General features: G+C 39.1%; 1 protein-coding gene across 1 annotated transcript in view; it reads left to right on the top strand.

The window, feature by feature from the left end:
* DNAH5 (dynein axonemal heavy chain 5) overlaps positions 1-22332 on the top strand; it is a 224312-nt gene that overhangs the window by 123958 nt on the left and 78022 nt on the right. Inside the window, exons 48-55 of the mRNA XM_032861880.1 lie at positions 657-779; positions 970-1183; positions 2889-3112; positions 4882-5080; positions 7680-7852; positions 12204-12334; positions 16667-16820; positions 17917-18184. Coding sequence (XP_032717771.1) covers positions 657-779; positions 970-1183; positions 2889-3112; positions 4882-5080; positions 7680-7852; positions 12204-12334; positions 16667-16820; positions 17917-18184 — 1486 coding nt within the window. The remainder of the gene's footprint in view (positions 1-656; positions 780-969; positions 1184-2888; positions 3113-4881; positions 5081-7679; positions 7853-12203; positions 12335-16666; positions 16821-17916; positions 18185-22332) is intronic.

The raw sequence follows: 22332 nt of genomic DNA, 5'->3' as shown, positions 1-22332 counted from the left end.
ATTGCTAGGGAAGATTTTTTTTTTTTTATTTTTAATAGAGCACAGTGTAGTCTTCTTTACCACCTAAGCTGAGAATGGAGCAATGAGAGAGACGCTCATGGCGTAGTTTGCAGTTTTGTCTCAGGGGCTGAGAGGGGAGGGGATTCACTGTGATTCCGTCTGTCCCAAAGCACTGAATCTGGGTTGTGTTTGGCTACAGAAGCCACTGGCAGCCTTCTCAATGGAGAGCAAGCAGTCTTCCAGTGGTGGCAGGCTGTCTGGCTCAGAGCACAGACCTGAGAAGCTTCTTGGGCAGTGCAGGGAAACTGGTGGAAGGGTTAAATTATTTTTTGAATGATGGGGTTTGGGGATACAGTGTCGTCAACGCAGGAACAATAAGGTAAAAATCTGTAGAAATGGGACCAAGGAGTCCCATCCCACTAAAATATACACTAGTTAGAATTCCATTAACTCCTAAATTAAAGCAGATTTTCAAAGGTTAACATTATGGCAAGATAATTTAGGTGCTTCATGTCCTGGTTTCCAGAACTAAAAAGAGTTTTGGGGTGTTTGTGAGTAATTCACATCAATTTCAGTGTTCCTAGATTTTAAAAATCATTTACCGTGCCTTAGAGGATATTTTCACAGATCTTTCTGTTGGCTTTCTTGTTTCACAGAAGACAATAGAGAGCTATGTGGATAAACGCATGGGTACAACATATGGCCCTCCTGCAGGAAAGAAGATGACTGTTTTTATTGATGATGTGAATATGCCAATAATCAATGAGTGGGGAGATCAGGTATATTGATTCCATCACGTGGTTCATTTCAATTCAACATTGATTTATGCCTTGAGGAGTAAATATTTTCCCACTTTTTCAATATGCTGTTCCTCAATTCCAATAAATTTCATTATCTGGAAACACTCAAGGAGTTAGTTTCTGGGATGTAAAGGAGTGACCTTTTAATTCTGAAAGTTGTCTTTCTTAGGTTACTAATGAGATAGTACGACAGCTGATGGAACAGAATGGATTTTATAACCTAGAGAAGCCCGGGGAGTTTACCAGCATCGTGGACATCCAGTTTTTGGCAGCCATGATCCATCCTGGGGGTGGACGCAATGATATCCCACAAAGACTCAAGAGGCAGTTCTCTATATTTAATTGCACGTTGCCTTCTGATGCGTCCATGGACAAGATCTTTGGTAAAATGGTGTCAAGGGGGCTTGGGGAAGCAAGAACATCTGCTTGCATTCCAATCAGAAAATATGCACCCAGAGGTCAACACAGAAGGGGCATTGGGTGGCTCCTTAGTCTTTACCCTTATTACTCACCAGTTGTGTTTATTTTTATTTTTAATTTTTTAAAGATTTTATTTATTTATTTGACAGAGAAAGATTGAGAGAGAGAGAGATCACAAGTAGGCAGAGAGGCAGGCAGAGAGTTGGGGGAAGCAGGCTCGCTGCTGAGTGGAGAGCCTGATGTGGGGATCGATCCCAGGATGCTGAGATCATGACCTGAGCCAAAGGCAGACAGATGCTTTAACCCACTGAGCCACCCAGGTGCCCTACCAGTTGTGTTTATATCAGGATTTTGTTTCTATAAGGATTTATTATATCCTGAATTGGGTGCGTAGGCAGATCTTTTCTATCTTTGTTCTTAAAGTAACTGTTGCTGGCTTAGGCAAGGAAGTGAAACATTAAATGAACAAGGAGATGATGAGATTGTTTCCTCATGGATATACCTATATGAGGTCCGGATTGATGGAATACCGTTCCAAAAGTTTGTGTACTTTAACCAGCCCACATAATGGTTTTGGCCAAAGAAATAATTTTGCCTATAGCAGAGATTAGCCAGAGTTTGATCTCAGAGTAATTTATAGGATTGAAATCAGGTTATTGGTTGATTAATTAGGTAGTATTTCAGAAATAATATTATTGAAGAAACACTGGCCCAGTAGATAACTATGATAGTTTAAGAAATGAAAAGAGTTTATAGGGGCACCTAGGTAGCTCAGTGGGTTAAGCCTCTGCCTTTGGCTCAGGTCATGATCTCAGATTCCTGGGGTTGAGCCCCGCCTATGGCTCTCTGCTCAGCAGGGAGCCTGCTTTGCTCTCTCTCTGCTTGCTTCTCCGCCTACTTGTGATCTCTCTCTCTCTGTCAAATAAATAAAAGAAAAAGAAAAGAGTTTATACTTGATTTTGTAATTAACTCTTTGCAGAAAAAGAGTGTAAAATTAGGTACACATGGTGTTAGGTATTAATTTGCCACTTCTGAAACTGCTGCTGAGATAAAACTTATTAGGATTACCCTAATTAATTTCTGGCAGACTAAAATGTCATCTCAGCACCCCGAGCTACTGGAGTGTGGAAGTATCTGCCTTCAATTGCGGCAGTGGGCAAAAGTTTGGAAGCCAAATGATATGTGAATGATCTAAACCTGGGAAAAGTACGACGGACCAGAAAAAAGGACTATTATCAATTTTAATTATTCTTCTTTTTGCCTAGAAAGTTTTACATATAAAGTAAATTAAAATATTTTATAATGCCTGGAAAGGCAACAATAGAATGGAGAAATCTTAGGGTTCATGAGACCTCCCTGTCTCTTATGTCTTTGTAAGGCAACTTTATATATTTATCATTACTCACTTAATAATATTGAATTTGTTCAGCTAGAGCTTGCAGTGGTAATTCTTAATCAACCTGCCAGTAGTCAAATGCTAACTGACTTGTACCTGTATCTATTTTTTAGATTAAAAAAAGAGAACATTAATATAAATTTCTTTGCTATGTGGCCATCTATTAAAATGTGTATAATATTTGTGCTAACTCTACATTATAATGGTTTTCATTTTAATTTCACTGTCTTGAACCATCACTCAAAATGTTAATGACTTTGTTCCTCTTTCAGGTGTTATTGGGAGAGGCTACTATTGTGCTCAGAGGGGTTTCTCAGAAGAAGTGAGAGATTTAGTGATGAAATTGGTTCCCCTGACACGCCGACTGTGGCAGATGACCAAGATTAAAATGCTCCCTACACCAGCAAAATTCCATTACATATTTAACCTTCGAGATCTTTCCAGGATCTGGCAGGGTATGCTGAACACCACCTCGGAGGTTATCACGGAACCGGATGTGAGTAATACATAGGGAAACAAATGGCATTGTTATTTATTCTATGCCCTAAATACTATTCATAATGTAATTTTTGTGGAATGATGAGATATTTTGGGATGTTTTAGCATGGATATTAATTTTTTGGGTTGTTTTCAACTGATATAAATAAAGGAAAAGTATGTCAGAATTTCTTAAAAAAATTCCATTAAATTAATTTATGTTTAAGGAAATAGCATACACAGTTATTTTCTAATGAATGGAATAAAAGAAGCAATTGATCTTATTTTCCCATTATAAGCTATTCTCCTTATACTAAATAACAGAAAGAACCACTATTGATTTTATTATGTAATAGTCTTCATAGTTTAAACTTGACATTTTTAACTTTAAAAAAGTAGCTATCTTTATAAACATTCAAAGTTGAAGAGACCATTTTATTGTTCATCATCCTCAATATTTCCTTTCTAAGTAACTAGATGCACTAAAAGAATTATGTCTCTTGGTATAATTGAAAAGAGGCAGAAAAGTAGAAAGTTCATTTGGCTGAAAAATGAGCATTTATACACACACTTGAATATAAAAGTTCCTAGCATTAGAAGAATTCTCTTCAAACTAGAAAACTTATGGAAAAATCCAGTATTTTTTTACCCCCAAAGCTTGGCCAGTGTGCTCAGGCATAGGTAATGTCGGCTTCTCTAATAGCTTTTCATGGAATGGAGGAGGTGGTTAAACAAGTAGGTTTTAGGGCTTTGTCCGCATAAACATACAGGGAGAGTTGAGATATCCACCAGACTGTCACTAGGCATACCAAGTAGTGACTATAAAAAAACCCCAACTTTGCCCCAGATGCTCACAAAGTAGGTAACGACAGTGGCTGACTCCAAGACAAGACATACCAGGGAAAACTCACGCTCCTTGTTACAGAGAACAGAGAGTCATTTTACCAGCAGGGAACATTTTATCTTGATTTTTTTCCCCTCAAATTTATTAACAAATTAATGGTAATACAGAATGCATGTCCCAAATATTATTTTCTTGAGTAGCCATTTTTGATGCTTACTTTAAATTACCATAAATAGTTCCAGCAATCATTGAATATATTTTACTAAGTTCCTTTTATATTTTGGTAACCAAATAACACTTTATCATTAGTAATCGAAAGGTTTAAAAAACCTCCTAACTTTCAGAGTGCTAGCAAGTTAAGGAATTTCCACTAGTCTTTCAACTCCAATGAGCTTGCCACACAAAGGGGTGGGTAGAGCAATTAATTTCCTCGACTTCCAGTTAACTTTGAAGCTTGGATTATGGAGAGTAGGTGATTGCATTGTTCAGATAATCCAGATTTTTGCCACAAATTTCCTTCACATTGTGTTAAGTAAATATACCTTTGTAATATCTCCATTGTGTACATGAGAGTTGTTTGTATACTATATTTTATATTATGCTCTGGCCACTTAAATATAGGTGTCTTATCCAAACAGACTCATTTATCACAGACTTAAGACTTTCACATAAAATATTACCCTGTTGGTTAATCAGAGTTGTTTTAGTAATTTGTCAAGGGATGTTTTCATTTTAATTTAAAGACTGAAAATGAATAGACATTACTCTCTATTTGATATACTTGAATGAGACCAATAGGAAATGAAGTTAAGTATGTTTTAACCTCAGGTTTTTAAAATATAATGTCTTAGATCAGGAAGGATGGTGCTCTGTAATTCTGTCAATTTGATTTTCAACTGTGGCAAATAGAAACTAATAACACATTTTAATTATGCTTTCGACAGGTACTGTTACAGCTGTGGAAACACGAGTGTAAACGTGTTATAGCTGATCGTTTCACGGTGTCCAAAGATGTGACCTGGTTTGATAAGGCATTAGCCGGTCTGGTAGAGGAGGAGTTTGGTGAAGAGAAAAAACTCTTGGTGGATTGTGGAACGGATGCTTATTTTGTGAATTTCTTGAGGGATGCACCTGAAGCTACAGGTAAACTATTGAGTGGAATTTGAAATTCACCAAAGGGATACCTGAAGACAGAAGGTTCAGTTTAGGCGTGTTGAATTTCTGTCAAGTAAGCTTCACTGAAATAAGCCAGGGACATAGTATGTGCTCAGTAAATAGAGACCAAGTGGATACTTACTGAGTTCAGAGGTTAACTATTTTTTATGCATATTAGTCTTTCCTATTAAGGTAGATTTGGGAGACAAGACAGGGCAGGAGAAAGTGCCCAGGACTTAGAGCGGTCACACAGTGGTAGGTTTGAGGAAGGGATCTACCACGTAGTAACTGGGCGAGTCTCTGAACTTTCTTGAACCTCATTTTCCTCATTTATGAAAATGCAAATATTAATATATGCACCCTGGGGCACTGTGGGGAATAAATGAAATGTTATCTGGAGAGTGGGTTGGCAGTCTGCCAAATGAAAGGTAGCAAAAATAGTGATTATTATTCGGGTCATCCTGACTGTTGAAAATAGATAAACCTCAGATATCTGAGAAGACCATTGACTATAATTGGAAAGAGGCCATGGGGACAGAAGCTTCCGTGGTTATGGTTCTATGAAAAATGAAGATGTATATTACTTTTCTTCTTAGGAAAATAAGTAGTGCTCCAGTTACTTCTTTCCCTCAGAAATAACTGAGCTTAAGTAGACTATTTTCTTTCATTTAATTACCTCTTTTAATACTGAGGGTGAATTTTAAGTTAATTTCCATATTTAAAAAGGCATATTTAAATATATGCTATTGATATCTCGTATATGGTTGAAAATGATTAGCAGTGCCTTTCTAGTTTGGTAAGGATGTATATGATTTATCAAAAGTTTCCGAGCAACTGTTGCAAAAGGAGAATTCCTGCTGGCTGTGCAGTTGGAGGGATCCTTCTACAGAAAGAAGCTGACACATTTTATTTTAAATGAGGTCACACACATACAAAAATCCTGTAAGTGTAAGAGCATTTAAAATTAGAATTTATGTATCTCATTTCCTCTAATTCACAAGGATAAAAAATTAGAATTTATGTATTTTATTTCTTTTAATTCAGAAGGCTAAATAATTAGATGATGGTTTTCGAGGAGCAAAGCACAAGTGCTTTTTTGTGGAGCAGTTGCATTGGAGGCAAACACATAACCTTTTTTGACTTCCAAGCACTTTGTTTCTCGAAGCTTGAGTTGAATATTTATGAAACACTGAAGTGACTATTGAAATTCAATTAGAGAGAGCTTTGCAAATAAGCCAATCTTCATGATTATGTTAAATCAGTTTTCTTGCTTTGTCATAATAAGGTTAATATGCTATTTTATCAGGACAGGGTCAGTGGAATATAATTATGTACTGCGAGGTTTGGAAGAGCCACTCCCTCTTCTAGCACCCAGCAAATTCCTAAGCTGTTATTGGCATATTTAACTCATGAATCACTTTTTTTCCTGTTACTAATGTTAACTGCTGGTGAACTTCTCTATGCCCAGTTTAGCTTTTCTTTTGGCATTATGCTTTGTAGTCAAAGATGGAAGAGCATTACACTGGTATATTAGGTGTTTCTAATTTTTTTAGGAAAGCATATTGATTTTGGGGCACCTGGGTGGCTCAGTGAGTTAAGCTGCTGCCTTCAGCTCAGGTCATGATCCCAGGGTCCTGGATCGAGCCCTGGATCAGGATCCCTGCTCAGCAGGAAGCCTGGTTCTTCCTCTCCCATACCCCCTGCTTACATTCCCTTCCTCGCTGTGTCTCTCTCTGTCAAATAAATAAATAAAAACCTTAAAAAAAAGTATATTGATTTTAATACATCTTACCCCAGTGACATAATTCACTATGTTTATTTAGGAAATCACTATTCTGTTTTCTCTCAGCCCTCTCCTTCCATTCCCCAAATTCACTTTTGTCTTCACCACTAGCCTGAAATTCCTGATTCATAAGAATTTCCTAAGTAAATGCAATGACCTTTTTCTTTTTTTTCTTATTGAAAAATCTTTTAAGTCTTGACCTCTTTAGCTGATTTTCACATTAAATCCCTACTTTTTCGATCTTCATTTTGACCATTAAGCGAATACCTCTGGAAACTTCCTTGAAATGCCAATATTCAAATATAGATTTGGATTAAATTCAATATATATAACATTATTTGAAATTGTCCCTTTCTAAACTGTAAAGAACTACGACTAGGTAGGCTCACAAGAAATCCAATGCTTTTACTGTTGTTTGCTTATTTACTTTCTTTTTTTAAAAAAAATATTTATTTATTTGAGAGAGAGAGAGGGAGGGAGGGAGGAGGGCATGCAAGTGGGGGGAAGGCAGAGGGAGAGAGAGAATCTCAAGCAGACTTCCCACTGAGCATGGAGCCCACTGGGGCTCTGTCCCAGACCTTGAGATCCTGACCTGAGCCGAAATCAAGAGTCAAACGCTCAACTGACTGAGCCACCTAGGTGCCCCTGCTTTCTTTTCTTTTCTAAAAACATATAATATGGCATTCAGATGAAATCGGTATCACTGAATGTGAAAATGTTGAGTTATGAGTATATTAATTTAGGTTGAAGGAACTAGGAAAGCCCAGTGATTTGAAGAAAGCAAATTGTTTTGCCCCAATCTAGGTGAAACGTCTGAGGAGGCTGATACTGAAATACCCAAAATTTATGAGCGAATTGAATCTTTTGATCACCTGAAAGAGCGTTTGAATATGTTCCTGCAGCTGTATAATGAGAGCATCCGCGGCATGGGCATGGATTTGGTCTTCTTCCAGGACGCCATGGTTCACTTAGTCAAGGTCAGTGGCCACACCCAGTAACCCCTCCCCAAAGTGATGGGTGCTTGGCTTCCCACCAGAGTTTTTTTTCTCTCCTCTTTCATCTCCTGGAAGAATATTCAATTTGCAAATAAACTCAATGCCATATTCCAGTTTCATTTCCAAATGGAATGCACCATGTCACACCTGTAGGCTGAAAATCAGCCGGAATATCAGAGCATGGATACTTTCCATGTGTGATATAATTTTATCCATGTTGCTATATGGCTTCTGGCTCAGTGTTTTCACCACATTGAATGAATGCAGTTGACATCTGAGTTCAAAGCACAGGCAAAATGTCTACTTATTTTTTTTCATTATGCAAAAGAGAGCTGTAAAAAATAGTGTGTGAACTTTGAAGACATTATGCCCAGTGAAAGAAGCCAGTCACAAAAGGATAAATACTGTTATGAGTCCACTTATTGGAGGTACTTAGTCTAGTCAAAATCATAGAGACAGCAAGTAGAATGGTGAGTGCCTGGGGCTTGGAGGTAGGGAGAATGGGGAGTGTTTATGGTCCAGAGTTTCATTTTTGCAAGATGAAAAGAGTTCTGGAGATGGTTGGTAGTGGTGGTTACACAGCAATGTAAATGTGCTTAATCCCATAATTCCATTGAACTATGCACTTAGTAGTTAAGACAGTAAATTTTATGTTATATATATTTTACCACAGTTAGGAATGATAATTTAAAAAGAATTCATAAATGATTGAGTTTGAGTTGGATGAAAATTCTGTTAGAATGAAGTCTACCAGGAAAGTACATTTTCCTTTCTACTTTGTCACAGGAGACATTCCAGTATCTATTCATAGGATAGTTGACTCTCAAAGGTTGGAAGTAAAATATGTTATTTATTTGATAACTTATGTGACCTAATTTATCTGTGGATGATGCCATTTTAAATCTGTTGTTGATACTCTCACTCTTTTGATGTCAGTTACTTTTTCAGGCTACATCCTTTTAGTTAGAAAGAGGGTAGCTCGAGGCTGTCTTCCATTACTTGGGTTTATCCATTAGGGAAAAATCTCATATTTACAAAGTGTCACCTCTGATAATTACTGAAGCTAAAGTTCATCTAGTCGATCCTCACTCTGAAAGTAGAATAGGGTGGGGAAAGCTGGAGTATGTCAGGGAGAGGGAGGAAGACTGTTGTAGATTGAGTCTCCCCCACTAGGGCATATAGCTTGGACATTCTAAATTCTCAGAGTCTGAAACATCTCTACTGAATTGTGAGCACAAATGTTCTTCCAAATATAAATAATGATTCTGTCATATTTAATGAATAAGAGGAAGAAGAAAGAAAAGAAATAATACCAAAGGCAACTTTATAACTAATGTCTTTTGGAGACAAATCTGATTGGCCTAGGATTTCGTATTTGCTCAGATTAAAGATGAGACTTTATGTTAGTCTTATGTTTGAGGAAGTTCTCTAGAACTCTCTTGTTTCTGTGTTTCATGAACAGACCATGAAGTGATGACCATTTCTTCACAACGTGGGGACATGACATTTGAGACACATATGACTTAGCATAGGGTCTTTGACTGCTTTTCCTCAACTTCCCTCTTAGCCTCTTGTGTCTGCTCTGGAATCGGGTGAGGAATTCGTGACTGGAGTTCTTGAGTAAGGTATTGATTGCATTCCTCATGGTCTCCTAGGCTGACCCTCTCTTCTATTTTTCTGTTTCCTGGGACAGTACATCCCAACTGTGTTGTGTGAATGTGAACCTTGAAATGTGTGACTTAGTCATAAGACATGACAGAAGCCAAGAGACAGAATTAAGATGAAAACTGCAGCAATACAGGGTGTGATATGAGACCAGACATATTTCTTGGTTCCTTTTTTCATTAAAATAAAGATTTTCTTTCAAAACACAGAGTACCTCTGTGGTAGCTCTTTTGCATCTTTGGTAAAGATTCAAACCATGGTGCATGTGGCTTTTCATGGTATAGCCCCTGTGTAGCACTCTGGCCAGTGGCTTGTACTCTGCTTAGCATGTAATCCGGAAAAATCGGCTATCCCTGATGAAGCACATCCTGTTTCCAGAGCACTTCACCCATGCACTGACTCATGTGAAATTTGTCACTGTGTGTGTTTGTCTTCCTTACTGGGCAATAAGCTCTGTGAGCATGGGCACCCAATTTATTCACCTCAGTATTCACAAGATGGAGAATAGGCACTCTTGAGATACTAGATAGATTGGTTTGGAATTTAACCCCATCCCCGGTGTGGCCCTAAAGCACCCTTTGCTGCCTCGTCTCCTGAAATTTCTGTACTTCGTACTGGAGTTCCGTTTCTATGGGGACACCTCAGCCCTTTTGCTGATTCTGAGACTTTCTGTAGCCCATCGTTTCTTCCTAAAATGTAGCTCAGCTCCTGCTGGCATGTTCCCTTCTTGATTTCAAGTTATTCCAAGATCCAGATCACTCTCCAGCTCCACACCCAAGACTTGCCTCTACCCAGCAGCACTATTTCCTTCACTGCTGTTCTTACCTGTTTCCACATTCACCGTGGACTGTGCATTCTCACATTTCTCTTAATAGGTCTCTCTCCTCTGCTAGCATGTGAGCACCTGTGGGGCAGGATGGGCAGTATTAATTTTTAAAATATTTGCTAAAAGAATTGAAGAATATTTCTGTCTCACAATCTGTATAGAGTAAGACGAAAGAGTCCCATTTAAAGGTTTTACTCAATTGTGTTTTCTCATTTAATTTTAGTTTGTAATTAGATTATGAGATTTGAGTCTCTTTTACACCCTTCTACTTGTTTGTTCACATTTATGTCCATTTGTTGTAGAGGGTTTAAGCATTTACTCTGTGCTAGAGACTGGGAACGGAAAATTTTAATATAAGACCTAGGTCTAGTTTCAGGAAAAGATGTGGGGTGAAGGTTCCCAATACCTAATTAATTAACAACAATTATTTAAACCCTTACCATATTCACCACCACCACTGAAAGGAAATGGTTATGACAAAAACTTTATATTTTGAAAAATGTTAATTTAGGAAAGACACAGAAGATTCTCATGTGGTTTTCGATAGCTCCTTACCTGCCATATCTGTGCCTCTTGAAGGAATACCAGGGAAATAATATGAACAGATATTGGCAAAATCATTCTTGCCAGTACTGTTCCTACCCTGCCTGCAACAACTTTACAGAGAATCACGAGGGCATGCCGAATAGGAATGCCATGGGGGCATCCCGCACCTAGTCCACAGGCTCTCAGGTCCACAGCAGAGACAAGAAAATGGTCTCCATTTCCCATGCTCACACTAAGCTGGGGGAAATAATCTAAAAGACAAGCGTAGTCCCAACATTTTATTAAACCCCAATAAGAAGAAAATAGGAGATGTCCCCCAAAAAGGAAAGTATAGCCCCTTCCAGAGGAGGTAATCCTGAGAAAGGATGTTTAACAATCCACTGGCAGAATGCAGAGCCCGGGTTACCCCAGGGAGTTTCCACCAGCTGCAGAGAAGTGACTTTCTCAGCCCTGTCTCACACTCTGTCATCAGTTTGCAGACAAGGGGGTATCATGGTAATTCCCCAGGTTCACACTGCAGGTAGGAGGGGAAGAGAAATAGTTATCATGTATGGAGTATGGAGAAGCAAGCATCAAGGAGAATCCTATACTGAATCTCCTCTAGGTGGGCGTTAGAAGCTGGGTGGTAGAAGCAGTTCATCAATAACAATAAAGCGAAAGAAACATGGACTTCTGCCATGAGGGGAACTTGAGCTAGTCTGGGGCTACTTACTCGCCCACCCATATTCACTTCTTGGGCAATTCCTTAGGTCTCACTGTCTGTGCCAAATAATGGGATGGTGTTTATGCCTGTTTTCTTCCTGTTCCTCTTCCTCTTCTTTTAAAAAACTCCATCACCTATGCTACACTTTGGGAATTTTCTTCCCTTCAATTTGAGCTCTCCGCCATTTTTCAAATGTTGAGGATATTCTCATCAACCATGTGTTCTGTATTCTAAGAATACACATTGCCTTGAAATTTTAGTCTCTTTCCAAATGTCCCACTGCATTAGGTTGGGAGACTAAAAGGAAACCTCCACGTCCTCTTTATTTCTCTCCTTTAAAACCCAGAACAGGCCATAGGGGTAGCTTGGGTTGTCTTTTCAGTACTGGTCTCCTCTAGTTTCCCAAAGGCACCCCGCAAAACACACCCTCTTCAAACAGCATTCTCTTTCAGAAATAGCGTCCTTCATCCAGCCAGTGTATCTCTCCATGCCCATCCTGCGACACTTACATCTTCCCAAATGCTTATATAGGAAAAAAGTGTAATATTTGCACATTGAACAATGATATGTCCCTTTTCTATTGCACATTCTAGATCTCACGTGTCATTGGCACGCCCCGGGGAAATGCCCTCCTGGTTGGAGTGGGCGGATCAGGGAAGGAGAGCCTGACGAGGTTGGCTTCGTTCATTGCCGGCTATACTTCCTTCCAGATCACTCTGACAAGGTAACATGCTTTCACTTCAATTAACCTGAAATGGATTTTGATGGCAGGTTTTCAGAGGCCACTTGAACTAAAGAATGCATTTTTCTTATACATGAGGAATCAATCACTTTCCTTCCTAAATGTTGACTTATCATCATCTCCTTTCAACTTTTATTATAGATTATGAAATTTTCACATTAATGATTTGCTTTTGAAGCATTTCAGCCTCTGTCATTGTAATGAGTAGATGCCTTCTTGTTTTTATGTTATGCATGACATGAATATTATGTGTGTTCCTTGTGGTGTATTTCAGAAGGAATTTATCCCTACTAAATGTTATTTCAGATTTCAAGAATGTTAGTAAACTAGAAAAGTAGATGGAAAATTTATATTGATTCACTCATTCATATATTTAGAAATAGTTATTGGACACCAGCCATGTGTCAGGCACTGGCTAGGTGCTGGGGAGTTCATGGTGACCAAGGTAAACCTGGCTCGTGTCATCGCAGTGCTTCTAAATAGTCAAGGGGGTCAGGCAGTGGAGCAATTCATTCAGAAAGGTGTCATACATAGGTGCTGTCTACTGGAAGAGAATAAATGAAGACCAACCAGCTCCTGCTGTAACATGGGGGACGGACTCCTAACTTAGTCTGGGGGATGGTCAGAAAAGGCTTTCTGGAGAAAAAGATATTTAAACTGAGACCCAAGTATGAATAGGAATTACCTCAGAGAAGAGGTGAGGTGCAGAGTGTCCCTGGCAAAAGAGTCAGCACACGTGAAGTTCACATTGAGGCCTTGGAAGAAGTTAAATATGGCGGGGTGTGCGGCATGAGATAGCAAGTGGGAAAGGGATAGAAATGGAGGCCATTGAAGGTATGATAAGGAATAGGGACTTTATCCTAAAGCAACAGGGAACCATTAATGAATTACTGATAGGAAGGGCCTGTGGGTTTGTATGTACAGAATACGGATGGAAGGAGCTAAATGGAAAGAGTTATAAGGCTGTCTCAGGGATCAAGGCAAGAGATGATGGGTCAGGAGTGGGAGCAGTGAGAATGGAGGAAAAAGGACAGATTCGGGATCACTGGGAAGTTGAATTTTTGAACTTGGTCCATCCTAGTTCTGGCTTGGGAAGCTAGCCGACTGATGCGTACAACTCATCAAGGTAGGAAACCCTGGGCGGCAGGCGTCCTTGGTCCTAAGTGTGTAGTGTGGGTAAAACTAGGAAGTGAATCTCTCTCAGCATGGAGAGGTACGCAGGGGTGACTCAGAGGGGCTGAACAGAATTTCAGGATTAATCAAGATGAGAGGCAAGAAGCCAGTTTGGAAAGTTTAGTTGGGCTGAGAATTATAAGAGGTTAACTTGTGGGTGGGAGCAGGAAGTCTTGCCTCTTGGCTGTGCTGTAGAGCTTTGGCTTGGCCCAGTCAGGCAAAGCATCCCTCCATCTGTTCCTGATGGAGGCCCGTAGATACCTGCTAGGATAATTGGTAACTATTAACGCCACATTTAAGATCCCGTTATCTGGGTTGTCACACTTTTCATTTGGTCAAAATTATAGGCTTCTTCTTGGAGAATAAATCCGAAAGGTTGCTCTTTGTTTTTCAAGTACTAGGACAGAGAGACATAATTCTCCTTGCCTTGTGCATAATTCTACGAGTTTGTGGATAGCAGTTGAGTTAGGTAAAAGAAAACCCGTGCAGGAAACAGACTGGACTCTGACATTTTTGTTCCTAATATTTATATTACAGTTTTCAAAGCACATTTATATGCATAGGCTAGTTTGGTCTTCGAAGGAACTTTGTCAGTTAGCAAGGCATATAGTAATATTAGCCTATCTTACAGCTAAGACTCAGGGGCTATCACTTATCTGAAATCCCACATCTGCCTGGGAATTGACCACAGTATTTCTGGTTTCTGGTCTGGCTTGACCTTCACCATACCATACTGCCTCTGGAAAAATGTCTTATGGCTCCTCTCTCAGTGATCAGTTAGTTTCTCTGCATGTCATAAGGGTCATAGTCACCACCATTACTGATGAAGAGGATGACCAACTCCTTTGCCTTCTCACACCTTCAAGAGACCATCTTACTGCCCAAGCCCGTGAATCGCTATGTGGCCAAGAATCAGGAAGCAAGAATCTTCCATTTGGGAAGCACAGCCATGAGTTAGAGGGCTGAGGCCATTATTTGAGGCAGTGGGCCCTTGATCCAGGGACTGGCTTGAAAGTTTTCCCAAGTCAGGAAGAGCTGAGATGAGGTCTTTTCCTTTCTCTCTCTCTAATGTGGGGCTGCATCTTTGAAATTCTTTTCTAATCTCTCAGATCGCACTTCTGCAGATATTTCCTTTCTTTCTTTCTTTCTTTCTTTCTTTCTTTCTTTCTTTCTTTCTTTCTTTCTTTCTTTCTTTTTAAAGATTTTATTTATTTATTTGACAGAGAGAGATCACAAGTAGGCAGAGATGCAGGGAGAGAGAGAGGGGGAGGCAGGCTCCCTGCTAGGCAGAGAGCCCGACATGGGGCTCGATCCCAGGACCCTGGGATCATGACCTGAGCCAAAGGCAGAGGCTTAACCCACTGAGCCACCCAGGTGCCCCTCCAGATATTTTCTTAAAATATTGATGCACTGTGAGGGTTTTCTGGTTCTAGGATTTAGGTTTTAGATGATCAAAAAGCACAGAGTATAGAGTTAAATAGTTAGTAGCTTTAAAAAAAATCAGAAGGCCATTTGCTCTTGTGCTCTGAACTCTGAGTTTATTTAATGACAGAAAATTCAAATAATGTTTCAGTAAGTCTGAGTCTCCAGGATTAGAATATCTTTATTTTTACTTTCGGTGCTAATGAGCTACTCTGTTTTGGGACCTCTCTAATATTTCATACTGCAGGCTGATTTCCACTAAAGGATTGCTTTTGATGGTGAAAGAAGATTTAGAGTGAGATATTTCATGTTTCCAGCTGTTATATTACAGTAGACTGATTGCTCAGAAAATTCTTACAGGGAACTCAAAGATGCAATGAAATTGTTTTGGGGGATGAGAGGCCACCATTTTTTAAAAAATATTTTATTTTATTTTACTTTTTAAAAAGATTTTATCTTATTTATTTTTTAAAAAGATTTTATTTATTTATTTGGCAGAGAGAGAGATCACAAGTAGGCAGAGAGAGAGAGAGAAAGAAACAGGCTCCCTACTGAGCAGAGACCCCGATATGGGACTCAATCCCAGGACCCAGGGATCATGACCAGAGCCTAAGACAGAGGCTTTAACCCACTGAGCCACCCAGGCACCCTAAAAGGTCTTATTTTTAAGTGACCTCTATACCTAGCGTGGGGCTCGAACTTATAACCCTGAAATCTAGAGTCATACGCTTTTCCGACTGAGCCAGCCAGGCGCCCCAAGAGGGTACCATTTGAATTAGAGCATCTTCCTCAGCCTATATAATTAAGGCCTGATATGATTTAATTTAGATTAATTTATGAGGAAGCTTCTAAAATACCAGTTGCAGGGACACCCGGGTGGCTCAGTCGGGTAAGCATCTGCCTTCAGATCAGTTCATGATCCCAGGTCCTGGGATCGAGTCTCGCAGCGGGCTCCTTGCTCTGCTTCTGCCTGCTCTGCTTGCCACTCTGCCTGCTTGTGCTCTCTCTCTCTCTCTCTGACAAATTAAAGAAAAAATCTTAAAAAAAAAAAATACCAGCTTCAGACAGGTACATAATAAGCGTTCCAATCTGACTCTTGTGTTAGCCTTACCAATGAATATTTTCAAAATGAAACATACCCATTCGGATGACATTTAGTTGTGGTAAAAATGATATTTTGGTTTCAGGTTGACTTTTCACTCTAGATTTTTATTTTGCATGTAAAAAATTAATTATAACAGTTAATGAAATCTGGAGTTAAAAGCCAGTTTCATATTTGCAGGTAAATATAAAGTTACTTGACTTGTTGTTAGCCAGACTTATTTGTGGTCATTTTGCAATAAAAACTTGTATAAAGTACGGAAATACTATGTTGTGTACCTGAAACTAAGATAATGTTGTATGTCAGGTATGCCTCAATGGAAAAAATAGCTCTTAACTTTTGTGAATGGTGAAGTACTCAAAATTTTACCAAGATGTACCTCTATTACTCTCAAAGGAATAGCTATTAGAAAATGAAAGAAATTAAAAAAAAATCACTTTCATCTTTGTAAGGAAATATGATGGACGAGTAACATTCACATACAATAAAATTCTTAATCTGATGAAACAACATCCGTATTTCTTTTGATTAACCAAATGGCATAAAGCATTGTTGTAAGGATCTTTCCTCCCCATCAGAATAGTTCAGCTAATGACACAATGACAATATCTCTTTAGATCATACAGCACATCAAATCTGGTGGAAGACTTGAAGATTTTGTATAGAACGGCGGGGCAGCAAGGCAAAGGAATCACTTTCATCTTTACAGACAATGAGATTAAGGATGAGTCATTTTTGGAATACATGAACAACGTTTTATCATCGGGTGAGGTAGGAGCTCATTAATCTTCATGCATTTTGACTCTTCAGATTATCTCCAACTTTAGATCTATTTCCTTCCATTATTAGGGTTTAGGAAATCAGTAGTAGGAAGAATTGCTTTTTCTGTTGGGGTTTAGAGAATAAAATGACTGATTGGATTTTTGATATGTGCTTTTACCCCTTTAAAAAGCCATGAAAATGATAGAATCATTTGTGTATCATTTGTGTATTTAAAATATGGGGTATCTTATCTTGAGTACTTTGGTTAGTCTTTTTTAAAAAAGGATTTGCAAAAGCTTGTTATTTTGTTGTAGTCCACAGAGTTTATTTTTGCTTTTGTTTCCCTTGACTGAGAAGACAGATACATCTAGAAAAAAATGCTTCCATGGCTGATGATAGAGAAATTACTGTCATGTTTCTTCTAGTTTTATGGTTTCAGGCCTTACATTTAGGTCTCTAATCCATTTTTAGTTTATTTTTGTGTATGGTATGAGATAGTGGTCCACTTTCATTCTTTTGCATGTAGCTGTTCAGTTTTTTCAGCACCATTTATTAAAGAGATGGTCTTTCCCCATTGTATATTCTTGGTTTCTCTGTCATAGATTAATTGAGCATGTAAGTGTGGGTTTATCTCTGTGCCCTCTATTCTGTTCCATTGATCTTTAGTTCTGTTTTTGTGTCAGCACCATGCTGTTTTGATTATTATAGCTCTGTAGTAAATCTTAAAATACAGGACTGTGATATCTCCAGCTTTATTCTTCTTTTTCAAGATTGCTTTGGTTATTTGGGGGTCTTTTGTGGTTCCATACAAATTTTAGGATAATCTGTTCTAGTTCTGCGAAGAGTACTATTGGTATTTTGATAGGGATTGCCTTGAATCTATACACCACTTTGGGAAGGATGGACATTTTAACAGTATTAATTCTTTTAACCTATGAGCGTGGAATACCTTTCCATTTGTTTGTATCATGAAGACTTTGGTTAATTTTCTAAAGGTGAGTTTAAGAACATAAATAGAGGAAAGCTATCATATGTACTAAGCTATGTATTTTGATCTCTTTTCATTTGTCTGTCCTGAACTTGACTGTCTACATTTCTTTTGAAGGTCTCCAACCTATTTGCTCGTGATGAAATTGATGAAATTCATAGTGATCTCCTATCCGTCCTGAAAAAGGAATACCCCAGGCGCCCTCCTACCAACGAGAACCTGCATGACTACTTCATGAGTCGGGTCCGACAGAACCTTCACATTGTTCTCTGCTTTTCACCTGTGGGGGAGAAATTTCGAAACCGAGCGTTGAAGTTCCCTGCCCTTATTTCAGGATGCACTATTGACTGGTTCAGCCGGTGGCCTAAGGATGCCTTAGTTGCTGGTTAGTGTGGTGGAAACTTTTGTTAGAGTTTTTGGTTAACAGTGCGTGTGTGTGTGTGTGTGTGTGTGTGTGTGTGAATTTACTTTCTATGCTATTATCTGGACTGAGCCCACATTCATTTTGTCCAATATTTGAGGACTTTTGAAAGATGGTGCTCTTTTACCAAAGGTACAAAAATGAGGTAGCTAATTTTTCCCAGAGTGTGGTTATCAGACACTGTTTTTTTGTTTTGTTTTGTTTTTTCAGACACTGGTCTTCAATCTCCTACTCCCTTGAGTTAATTTCCAGTGACTGTAGTCTTTTCAGGGATGGTGGCAAGCTTTGTCTCAGTTGGATACTCAGACGTGTTCCAGGATGTCCCAAGAAGGCACTAAAGTTTTAACTACTTTGATAGCATTTGTGTTCTTTCCAGAGTGGGTTGGTCAACCTCAGGGTAGTTAAAGCCGATTGTCTCTTGGACATTTTATTCTTGTGGCTGCAGGGCTGGACCTCAAAGAAGAACACCTTACCCGGCAATGCTCTTGCTGGCGTCTGTCCTTGAAAGGGGATGTTAGACTGTTCTGTGACTTGGGTCCTTGACTGCTTCCAGTTCTGTCCATGATCATCCGTCCTGCGGAACACGAATGTCTCTCTCACTCTAAATGAAATTGAACATAGATGTGGTAGAGGAGATGTTAGAGATCATTAAGTTTATGGTTTTCATCTTTTGGTGAGAAGTTACTTGTGGGTATTTTAGATGGTAAGGATGTTTAGGAGTCTCCCCTGACCAATTGTATCAGACCCTCAGGGTGCCCTGGTTTGTGGCAGTGGTTTTCAAACTTTTTGTCTCATTATATTTTAATAATAATTAGAGTCCCATTTCTCAATAAAACCTTACAGTGGCCCTAATAGATAAAAAAAGGAAAAGTGGAGGTGAGGAAGAGTTCTGGAGCCTGCCCCTTCAGCCCACATCTGTGCTATATCCACATCTGGCTCTCCAGGTCCATGGAACCCACCATGAGAACAACTGATTAGCCCATCTCTTGCCTTTGGTAGATGGAGACATTGGGGACAGTGAAGCTGAGGAGATTGTCAGAGATGTAAGAAGCCATAAGGATCAATACTGGGGCCAGAACCCGGGTCTATTATGTATATGGATCTATTCTTAGCCTCCGGAAACATTCTCTTCTCTACATACTGCTATTGATAATCATGTTCTTCCAATCTGTGGCTTTTAAACATAGAATATTTAAACATATTTGAAATATACATATATAGTTTTCTCTTTTGTCTTATGAAGTTTGAGAAAAGGCCAGTGACTTATAATTTTAAGTCCTATTAAAATGTGAATACAACTAAAGGTAAAACTTAAAAATTCTTTGAAATAGGATATAAATGCAGAGCACAAAATGACAGAATTTCAGAGCTATATTAAAATTAACTATGAACAATGATAATTAGTGTAGAAGTACTTTGTGGAGTATCATGTAAGACATTATTACAAACAATAAAATAACAATTTCAGGTGACAAACATTGTAATACACCATAATTAAGATGATTTAATTTACATACAGAGCCCTTCCTGTGAGGTCTCTATTTCAATCATCTCTTCTATTACAAGACAAAGACCTTATTGATCTTCCCTTCATTAATTTCTCACAAATCTGCCCCTTTCTTTAAAATTTCATTGTAAAAAATAAGATAAAATAAAATAATAAAATTTCATTGTATCAACCCAAGCCAGGATTCCATGAGGTCAGGGAGACTTTGATTTCTATGTCCTTGTCTCCTAGCAAGTGTCCTGCCTCTCCCTGTTTGTTTCTTGAGATCATATTTATTGAGCTCCAGGCTGTTTCTGGAACTAGGCACAGGGAGGGCAAGGCAGGCTCCTTTCTTCACTCCAGTCTTCTTCCCAGGCGAGCTCATCTTCAGCCTCCTGGGTGATAGGCCCCATCAGCTTTTCTCTCCAGTCTGGCCTGTCTTTTGGCTTGAAATCTGTGCACTTGGCTGGTCCTGCTTGATACATTCTCAGGGAGTTTCGCAGACTGCTGCTCCAAGTGCCTGACACCGAACTTCCTCTCCTGTGGTCCTTCGCCCAGGATCCCGGCATCATCCACTAAACTACACAATCAGAGCTTTGTCTTGAACATCTGGGCCTCCTCCAGCTCTCAAGTCTGCTTGATCTCCAAGTCTCATCGACCCTATCTTTTAAATATTGGGGGATTGTCTCTAGCGCTTTCCCTCTCGCAGGCAGACTTCCTAGGCCAAGCTGTTATTGTCTTACCTGGAAAACCTCAATAGCTTTCTGATGACCTCTCTTCCAGTTTCAGCTGTCTGCCATCCGGCTCACAATGCTGACAGAAGAGTGATGAAAACACAAACCCAACCACACTGCTTTCTACTTCTATGACCATCCCTTGCTCCTGGGAAAAAGGCCATGGTCTCTAGCCTGGCCTTAAGGCTGAAAAGAGTGGCCCGGCCCGCCTCCCCCAGCTTCCCTTGAGGTTGACTTTTTTCCCCTGCTCTGTTCTTCCCGATCCTTGAACAGGCTGCTTTTTCTTCCCATGTGACGTCCTCCTCCTCCATCTGGCTGGGACCCTCCTCCCTTTGTTTGTATGATCCTGGCTCAGTCAAATATCCTTTCCTCAGGGGAGCCATCCCGTTTCCCTCTCTTCCTACAGAGCCCGTTTTCATGTTAACACTTTCTAGCACTCTGTGCTCTTCCTTCTGGGACTAACCACAGTTTGCTGTTTATATACTTAGTTGTGTATGTATTTGATTAATGCTGATTTGTCTGGCTCAACTAAAAGGTCCATGAGGTCAAGGACTACCTATTTTTCATTCACAATCATGGCCACTACCAGTGTCTGATGGTTGTAGTGTTGAATGAATGACTCAGTCTGTTGAAATTCATCGTCCTTTTATAGTATGGCCATGACTTACTTCCAGTCTTCTCTAATCAAACGTAAACCCTCCCTCTCTTTTCCCCCCAGATATACCTCTTTTGTTTGTGCTCTGAACCTGCCTCCATCCCTTCTTCCCTCCTTCCTTTCCTCCCTCATTTTTTCTTTCTTTCTTTCTTTGTTTCTTTCTTTCTTTGTTTCTTTCTTTCTTTGTTTCTTTCTTTCTTTCTTTCTTTCTCTTTCTCTTTTTCTTTCTTTCTTTCTTTCTTTCTTTCTCTCTCTCTCTCTTTCTTTCTTTCTTTCTTTCTTTCTTTCTTTCTTTCTTTCTTTCTTTCTTTTAGAGGGAGAGAGAGGGAGGAGCACACAGTGGGGAGGCAGAGGGGGAGAGAGAGAGAATGTTAAGCAGACTCCACACCCACTGCAGAGCCTGACCAGGGCTGGATCTCACAACCCTGAGATCATGACCTGAACTAAAATCAAGAGTTGGGTTCTTACCTGACTGAGCTGCCCAGGTGACCCTGAATGCATTTAAATCATCCTTATCCTCCACACATTAGCCCACTTAGATCGAGAATATTCTCTTCCATCTCCTTTGTTTATCTACATTCCAAAGCTTAATCAGAACTCATCACATCCTTCACTCTTTCTTTGTTTCCTTAGGAATATTTGGTTCCCCCCCACTGGCCCCTTCATGGACCTCCTGTATCTATAGTATTTTATATCATGCATCTGGGTTTTGAAATGTTCTTAAACCTTTGATAACCTTTAATCTTTTGTGGTTACATCTCCAGTCTAGTCTGATAAATGTTTACTGTGCTAGTTACAGTAGTGGGTGAAATAATTGTAAGATATGAAACATAGCTCCTTTATGCAAGAAATATAAAATCTATACATCTATACACCTAACATTAACCTGGAACCTGGCTAATGTTATTTTGAAAGAATACCATCTGTGGGTATTGGAAATACTTAATATACCTAGGGATTTAAGTGTTATTTTTTCTTTTTGGAAAATTAGTAACAAGGTTTCTAGAACCAACCTTATTTAAGTTGTCTTCAGGATGCTGATTCTAAATTAAATTATTATATTCAGCCATATCAGTAAAGGAAATATACAGTTTTGTTTGTGTTAGTATATTTAGATTCTACTGAATATTTCCCATACAAGTACTAAATTATTATAAATTTCTAAAATTAGTAATATTAATTAATTTATAATTTAAGATAGATTTTAGTTTTGTTTTTAAACCAGCTTATTGGGGTA

This window comes from Lontra canadensis, unplaced genomic scaffold (assembly GCF_010015895.1).
Source record: "Lontra canadensis isolate GAN:19392208 unplaced genomic scaffold, GSC_riverotter_1.0 scaffold22, whole genome shotgun sequence".
NCBI classification, from domain to species: domain Eukaryota; kingdom Metazoa; phylum Chordata; class Mammalia; order Carnivora; family Mustelidae; genus Lontra; species Lontra canadensis.
The sequence above is the reverse complement of the archived record's forward strand: the minus strand, read 5'-3'. Positions and strand labels throughout refer to the sequence as shown.